At 47.9% G+C, this 8,963-nt stretch overlaps 1 protein-coding gene across 1 annotated transcript; it reads left to right on the forward strand.

Annotated features, from left to right (window-relative positions):
• Positions 1-1,812: 1,812 nt before the first annotated feature.
• ids (iduronate 2-sulfatase) lies at positions 1,813-7,822 on the forward strand. The gene is made up of 9 exons (XM_049029407.1): positions 1,813-2,052; positions 2,237-2,373; positions 2,868-3,045; positions 3,442-3,530; positions 4,162-4,362; positions 4,889-5,059; positions 5,159-5,285; positions 6,101-6,274; positions 6,703-7,822. Exons 1-9 carry the CDS (start codon positions 1,986-1,988, stop codon positions 7,227-7,229), a joined length of 1,671 nt encoding a protein of 556 aa, XP_048885364.1. The 5' UTR covers positions 1,813-1,985; the 3' UTR covers positions 7,230-7,822.
• Positions 7,823-8,963: the final 1,141 nt, after the last annotated feature.

Raw genomic sequence — 8,963 nt, forward strand, 5'->3', positions numbered from 1 at the left:
ACGAGGGATTTTTTAATTGTACTATTAACTACTTGAATACCATCAAACTTACTTTTTGCTTAATAACAGGAAGCGGTCTATAACAAGCTTACTTCGAGGAAATGAAAGCTCCCACATTGACTGTAATCCCCCATCCCCAAAACAAATAAAGATGAAAAAAGGGCATTGTGTTACTTTGAGGAAGGCTTAAGCTGAAGCAGTGAAGCCCCTTCGCAGTAAACGCCTGGTCACGTAGCTCTATCTAGTGGCCTCCTTGGCTTATTGTTAGGAATCATGCAAATAAACCAGTGCTTCTGTATACAAGCAGAAAGTATTCAGTGTTACCGGATTCAGCGCCAACGAGTCACATTCCCACTAAAAATGAACGTTCACCAATCCATGTAATACTCTTCTAACGGCTCGTCAATTGGGCTTTGTACGTTTTTAAAATACCCCACCTTCGTGCAACGTTTCTTTCATTAAATAACCGGCCTTCATTTGTGTATTTATGCTAAAACTATATTTTGGGCTCATGTATTTAGCCCTACTAAAATATCTATGCCAGCATTCCCTTTTGGCTGACTTTAAACTCGGCCAGTGCAGGAAGACTTACTTCTAACTTGTTGAACATTTCAGTTCAACCATTTTGTGATTAAGTGGTTACATCGTTAATAACTGAGAAGGAGGAGACTGTCCTTAAACAAACATTTAATTCGGGCTGGTATGTAAGTCAGGGATTCTTGAGTACAAGGTCGGGGTCCTCCTGTTCCATATTCACGATAAGCACTTAGATAAGGACCTACTCTTGTGAGAAGGTTGAAGGTATTGATCCAAGATGAGGTCCTATGTACCTCTGACTAAGGAACAGTCTGGACTGCATTAGCGAAAATGTAGACTTGTATAGAAATATGAATGTTTACTAAGCAGAAAAAATGGTCTAAACTTCAACATCCAGTGCTTGGGCCATCTTCCATTCTGCTGATTCCTTGAACTTGATGATGAAATAGATGAGAATCCTGGAACCTGAGGCTCCCCAGTCGACTTTGTGAACCTTGTCTGGAAAATTTCACCAAAAAAAAAAAAAAACTATTTTGAAAGAGCCTATTCATGATCCAGAAGTGTGAAACTTCCTGAAACGGCCCAGGGAAAATGTTAAGTCACATCTTCCATCCATCTTCATGTCTAAACGATGTCTCGGACCTGGAGCTTTTAAAACACGCTCGTGTGATTCAGGATCCCTTGTCTGCCCGAATCGGGTTCGTTGCAATGCTAACTAACCCCGTCCCAAAGGTTCCTAAATGATCACAGAGCTACACATGACATTATAATACGACCCTTTTTTGTATCATTATAGTGTTTTCACTAAGTAGAGGCTATAATCGGAAATTGGTTTAATTTTATTTGCAGAATTAATGAAAAAAAAAAAACAAATATAAAATCCAATACTCAAATGACCATAAAATAATAAAAATAATTAAGATCACCAAAGTACTTGGCAACGATGAATTATATTACAATTTTGTATGAGTTCCGTGAGTTTCTGGAAGTTTAGGAAACTGCTGAAATACCAAACGCATTTTTTTCAGTGCATAATTTTAATTTAATAACATACTGTTTAGTTTGTTTGTGTTTCATTTAAACCAATTCGGCTTTTATTATTTTTACTACTAGTATTATCATCATTGTCATGACCGTCATTATTGTAGCCCGTTTGGCAAAATGTAGGAAAAATTGTGCTTGAGTATCTCCTGGACCTTGGTGTTGGTATAAAGCAGTGTCCCCCCCCCTGCCTGCCCGCCTTCAACTCCGCCCCCCGGCGGAGGCGGGGCTTCAACCGGGAAGTAATTTCACACACAAGAAGCGAAACATGGGAAGCGAAGCAGAAGTCAGATGTCATTTATTTCGGGAACCGTTTTTAAACTTTAAACAACCTGCAAAAAACCTACGATTCAGTGGGAACATTTTTTAAATTTACCTTCAACGTGGATCAGTTTTTGACCCAGAAGATGGCTTCCTGCTCATGTCTGAGTTTCCTAACTTTTCAGATGTTAATATCGCTGGTCTTGTCCTCAGGTACGCTGAGCACTACATTTGCAGCAGACTATGCGACTCGGTCACCCTCCCGGGAGACAACTTTAGGTTCGATGCGGAGATTTAACCTCACGGACACCGCAGTGCACATGACATGTTGTACTTCTGCATAATTAATACGAAACCCATGTACCAGCAGCCTGCTGTCTGTCTGTGTCCCTCACAGGGAGACCTAACATCCTTCTAATCGTGTCGGACGATCTGCGGCCCGCTATGGGAAGCTACGGTTTCCCGGGGGTGATGACGCCCAACCTGGATCAGCTGGCGTCGGGGAGCTTCGTGTTCCATAACGCGTTTGCTCAGGTGAATCGGGAAAGCGAGAAATCCGCGCCGTCCCAGCAATATGTACAATGAATGCCCCCCCCGTATTTACCCCGCTAAGAGTGTCCAGTTTTTAATGACAAAGCTATAAAGATTATATTGTGTACCTTAAGGATTTTTCCACAAACATAGACGGTGCACCCGTGACATTTAAACATTAAAGGTCAGTAGAGTTGTTGGTCGTTTTTCTTATGTCTAATTTTGTCTTTATGTAAACCTTTAAAAAAGTTTATCATGTAGACCCCCCCCCCCCAAAAAAAAAACCAAATTAATTTAAAAACATGTTGGACTGCACTTATGGACGCCTCGGTTACAGTAACAGTAATAAGATCATTATAATTAACAGCACGCACCTGTCTTTGTTACTGTGGTTTGCTTGCATTGTTTTATGGGTCTAATTGGTATTGTACTATTATTTTAAGAAGGCGCATTAGGGATAATTGGAGTCATTAACCGTTTGCCGGTATTTCGTTAAGCAAGCGGTGTGCGCACCTAGCCGGACCTCCTTCCTGACCAGCCGGCGTCCTGACACCACCCGGCTGTACGACTTCAACTCCTACTGGAGGGTCCATGCGGGCAACTACACAACATTGCCGCAGTACTTTAAGGAGCAGGGCTACCACACCATGTCCATAGGGAAGGTCTTCCACCCGGGTAAGGGGATGTGAATATCATTAAAAATCGTTGTTTTAAATCCTTAGATTGTGGTAGCATTACCGAGTTCAACAGTCTAAATTATTAAACAGTAATAAACAGTAATAAGATTTATTGTTTAAATGTACGATAATGAAAAGCTTTAATAATTAAACCCGGTTCCATGTGTGTCACTGGTTCCTTTGTCCATGATCCCTGTACATTCCTGAATGTTTTGTCCCTCTGTGTTATACTAATGCAATGACATTATTTGGATTTAGCATATCCAGAACAGCACCCCACTACTACTGTATGTGTATGTATGTGGTGCTGTGATTGGTTGCGTGTGTGTGACTCTATGTGTGGCAGCCAATGCCACGTTCCCTACTAAAGTATGCTCGTCTCCCCCATCTGAAGGCATCGCCTCCAATCACTCGGATGATTTCCCGTACAGCTGGTCTGTACCGCCATATCATCCCGCTTCTTTGGCCTATGAAAAGAGGAAGGTCGGTACCATTCGGCAATGCTGGTTCCATTACCATAATTGCATCCAGGATTTTGGTGTGTTTTCATTTATATATATATATATATATATATATATATATATATATAGAGACGCACATATGTATATGTGTTGCCTGTTATATATAATGTGTCTGTTTTCCTGTTTGGCCCAGTGATTTTGTCCACTGGCATGTAATGTTTGTATCATAGAGTTATGGGGATTATTTCAGCAGGCCACGTAAGATTCATCTCTGCGACGATCTGCTTGCATTTATCACCAATGTGACAGTTTCGTAATCACACTGTCAGCTGGGCGAGACCCCTCAGAGCCGTGCAATCACACAAACATGCTTTTTTTTTCTAAAGAGCCGCTTTATTGCGGCAGCAGGAAGACGACACTTAATAACCTGAAGGTAGCAGTTCGCGGTTCTGTCCATCTGGATGAAGCTATATGGACTGCAGTGGGGATTAGACCCAACACCCCACTGATGTAGACTGCAGTCACAACCCGATCAGATTTGCTGTGTGGACCGTACAGTCGCTCCCTTTCCTTAGCGCTTTAGCGTTGTCCGACCAGAGCTGACCACGTTGAGGTGGTCCAGCTCGCACACTGTGTATGGACGCCCCCTACAGGTCTGCAGGGGCGAGGACGAGAAGCTCCACGCCAATCTGTTGTGTGCCGTCAACGTGTCGGAGATGCCGCTGAAGACTTTGCCCGACATGGAGAGCACAGCAGAGGCTATCAGGCTGTTGCAGTCCATGAGGGCGCCACAGGAGCCCTTTTTCCTAGCTGTGGGCTACCACAAACCTCACATTCCCTTCAGGATCCCGCAGGTATTTCAGTTCTTCCCTCTAGGGGGTGCAGTATGCTGCTGTGAGCAGGGTTTGGAATGCTGCTTCCATGCTGGGAGTAGTTGGCTCCCCAGATGATCAAAGAAAAGGTGTTTTTACCAGGGAAACTCATTGGGAAAGGTCATTGACCACACAATGTACTGGATGAACAGTGATGGATGGGTGGATGATGGGATGGGTGGATGATGGGATGGGTGGATGATGGGATGGGTGGATGATTGGATGGGTGGATGATGGGATGGGTGGATGATTGGATGGGTGGATGATGGGATGGATGGATGGATGATGGGATGGGTGGATGGACACTCACACTGCATAACAGTAACCACAAAGCTCCATTAAATGGTTTCCTTCCTAGGATGTCCTAAGGTTTCCAGACTTTCGGTTGTGGAGTGGAAAGAGTGTGTTGATATATTGGATGTGATAGAAGTGGGAAGCAGGGGGCGCTGTGTTTAAAAAAAAAAAAAAAAAATGAATTGAAAAGCAGGAGGTATGATGCTTTCCCCAGGAGTTCCTGAAGCTCTACCCCCTGGAGAACATGACTCTAGCCCCTGACCCCGAAGTCCCAAAAGGTCTGCCTCCTGTGGCCTACAATCCCTGGACAGACATCCGAAAACGGGAGGATGTGCAGGCACTGAACGTCAGCTTTCCCTACGGCCCGATCCCTCCAGACTTCCAGGTGGGGCCTGATGGATTTTCTTTAAGACGGCTCGTTAAAATCGACGCGCCTCCTCCTTGCTAATTTGGTTTGATTTGGTGGCTGTCTTCTGTCTCGCAGTTACGGATTCGCCAGCACTATTTTGCTGCAGTATCTTACGTGGACTCGCTGGTGGGAAGGCTGCTGAGCGCTCTGGGCGATTTGGGATTAGCCAGGAACACCGTAGTGCTTTTCACCTCTGATCACGGTCAGTACCTGTCTGCTATAGTCTTCGTTCTGCCTGAGTACGTCAGATGGCCTCTTTAGCGGCAGTGGGTGGACATGTGGCCCGCATTTCTGGGGACACTGCGTTTTAGAGGCTTTTTACCATGTTCTTGTCACCACTAGATGGTGATATAGTGACACCCAAGCCTCTTCATTTCCTCTCCGGAGTCAGCGGGCTTTCGAGTCCCTCGGAGCCCTTAGTCTGGCTTGGGCAGGATAGGAAACGGGTTAGTTTTTTTGGAGTTGTTTCTGTGGTGAATTTTTTTTTTGTATAACTCTGGAGGCTGTTTTTAATCTTCCCTGTTCCCTCCATGTAACAAGTGTCTTCAAACATTATTCTCAAAGTCCTTTTTTGTTCTGGCCTGGCCAGCTTCACGGCGATTAGTGTTGAAATGTGTTGACATCGATATAGAACGTTCCCCGCTTCTCTTCCAAATGCCGTGCTATATTTTGTCTGGTGAATTTCTGCTGCATTTTTTATTTTTTTTCCATTTCCATGAATTTACTTGACACATGGCTCTGTGCTGCCAGAGGTGCACGTCTGAAATTCTCATGTGGTCACATGGTCTGGGCCTTACCTTAAGTGCCGTAGTATACGTTCCTCCTCGTTTTTATGTGATTTATTATGTGTTAATTATTCATTTTCGTCACGGCTGTTCGATATCGTTCAGAGGCGTTTTCTGGCGTGGTCTGTTACCGGGCTTTGGCCGAGCCCCCGGTTTTCTGAGTGTGTCGGCCAGGTCGCATGTGTACGGGCTTGTTTAACGTGATTTTGGCATGGCCTCTCTGTGCTCGCAGGCTGGTCTCTGGGTGAACACGGGGAATGGGCCAAGTACAGTAACTTCGACGTGGCCACGCGTGTGCCGCTGCTGATCCACATCCCCTGGATGATGTCACGCGCCGGATGGACGGTGGGGCGGAGCTTCCCCTTCTGGGACGTGTTCCGCTTCCCCCACAAACGCTTTGCCAAAGGTGAGGCCATGTGCAGTGACCCCCCCCCCCCCCCCCCCCCACTCTGTCACTGCCCTTGGAGAGGACTGGCTGTGCCTAATGCTGGCACCCGAAGTGGTCTGCCATGTTCTTCGGTAAACCGCACATCCCACAGCCATCTTCCCGTAGCTGGATGTGTCCTGATTGTTGTCTAACTGTCCCCATTTGAAGGGCATGTTTTATGTAAGCGTATTCATTTTTATTACTACCAGGCCTATTCGAGGCTACTTAAGCAATTTGCTCAGTTATTACACAGATTTTCACCTGAAGCAGCTTAAAGAACACTATAAAAACTGTTTACTAACCCGTTGCTCATGGAGACACCCCCCCCCCCCCCCCCAAGGCCCTCAGGGGGATTTGGTGGGTCTGTGTGTGGGCTGCTAGTTGAGGTCTTTCTCCCTTCCCCTCAGGATGGGCTGTCAGAAGTGTGGTGGAGCTGGTTGACCTTTTCCCCACACTAGCGGAGCTGGCAGGACTCAAGGTCCCCCCACCCTGCCCTCATGCCTCCTTTGCCGTCCAGCTGTGTACAGAAGGTTCCAGCCTGGTCCCGAGTCTTAGGGTCCCCGAGCACAGGATTGACAAGGAGGCCATTGCATACAGCCAGTACCCCCGGCCCAGCGACGAGCCCCGGGACGACTCGGACTTGCCGTCCCTGCCTGACATCCGCATCATGGGTTACTCTGTGCGTTCCTGGGACTACCGCTACACGCTGTGGGTGACCTTTGACCCAACTCACTTCCAGGCCAACCTATCGGACGTCCACGCCGGAGAGCTGTACCTCCTGTGGGAGGACCCGGGACAGGACCACAATGTGTATGTTAGCAGCGAGCACGGTGCCCCCTACAGGAAGCTCAGCTCAGTCCTCCCGTGGAGAGATGTGCTGAAGCAACACCTGCTCTGTTTCCAGAAAGGGTTAAAACCTGAAGGAATGCTTTGATTCTGCACTGCATGGTGGAGAAGGACGACATCCCATACAGGGCAGCCATGTTAAAAAAAAACTGAAGGGATTATTTCACAATTCTGGGTTTACCTTAAGGAATGAGGGAACAAGAGTAGAGAGAGAATAAGGGGAAGATAACATAAGGGAACAAGAGCAGAGAGAGAATCGGGGGAACATAACATAAGGGAACAGGAGCAGAGAGGGAATCGGGGGAACATAACATAAGGGAACAGGAGCAGAGAGGGAATCGGGGGAACATAACATAAGGGAACAGGAGCAGAGAGAGAATCGGGGGAACATAACATAAGGGAACAGGAGCAGAGAGAGAATCGGGGGAACATAACATAAGGGAACAGGAGCAGAGAGAGAATCGGGGGAACATAACATAAGGGAACAGGAGCAGAGAGAGAATCGGGGGAACATAACATAAGGGAACAGGAGCAGAGAGAGAATCGGGGGAACATAACATAAGGGAACAGGAGCAGAGAGAGAATCGGGGGAACATAACATAAGGGAACAGGAGCAGAGAGAGAATCGGGGGAACATAACATAAGAACATGGGAGCATGAATAAAGGGAAGGTAAGAATGAGGGACTTTTGAAGCTGTTTGTGTTCTTTCATTTCATGCACTGGTGTTGCGTACTGGGGCGGCTGAGCGCATGGACACGTCTGACACACACGCTGCGTGTTTCTGCCGTGTTACTCGGCTGCCTGTTGCTGCGGTCACTCGCCATGTCGGCGGGGGAGGGTTCAGTACTTCCCACAATAGCAGCTTTCATGAGAATCGCTCAGGGTGCAGAAAAACCACATCACACAGCAGCCGTGCACCTCCCTGCTCCCCCCCCCACCCTGCCACTAACTCTGATTCTCGATAGTATGCCTCACATTTCACTCAGCACCTTGTGAAACCCACCCGCCCAGGTGACCGCAGCTCCCCGTGGAGTCCGAGAATGTAAACCAGACCTGATGCTGGACCGCCTGTCTCCCCATCCCAGGTCACAGAGGCCCGGTATCAGCAGTGGTAACGACCTTAAGTTCTGGCACCATGGCCTCCTCCGTAAACATCACGTCAGCCACGTTCGTCCTGGTGCTGCTTTTTGCAGTTTTCGTTTCGGGGGCGGGCCTGCCTGGTTCCTGGGGCGAGCTCAGTCATGCGTGGTGGCAGTGGCCGCCGGCCAGAGAGGCGGGGATCGATGGCCGCGGCGTTTCTTGCTGAGCAGATGCATCTCGGAGCGTCCGGCGCAGAAGATGAATGAGGCTGTCAGAGCACAGAAAGGGGAAAATGATTTAACTTGGAATAAAGTCTTATTTTGTCACGTCACTGTGCTGGCTGCTCTCTGCTCCTGCGCAGGCTCACTGTGAGTTTGTAACAGTTTTAACTCTGAGACACTAAGGCCGTCTGCTGGTATATTGCAGTGCCCCCTGTGTAAATACTGCAGGCATGATCGGTCTGTCCTACAGGTAGCTGATTAGGGTGCTGACTTCTGAGGGTGCTGTGTATGGGGGCTGGGGGTGTGGGGCTTGCCCCTTTTGTGTCTGGCCCCCACCCCCACTCTACTCCATGCTGCATGCCATCTCGCCAGTCGACGTCCTGCATATGACGGCAATGCGAACGTGCTGTTCGCCAGCTCCCCCGGGACAGCCTGCGCGTTCAGCTCTGGCAGGAAGGCCGTGCTGCCAGCTGGGCCCGGAAAATTCCAGTGCCTCACCCTCCCCCGCAGTGCCGAGAGC

Source organism: Brienomyrus brachyistius, chromosome 10 (assembly GCF_023856365.1).
Source record: "Brienomyrus brachyistius isolate T26 chromosome 10, BBRACH_0.4, whole genome shotgun sequence".
Classification (NCBI taxonomy): Eukaryota; Metazoa; Chordata; class Actinopteri; order Osteoglossiformes; family Mormyridae; genus Brienomyrus; species Brienomyrus brachyistius.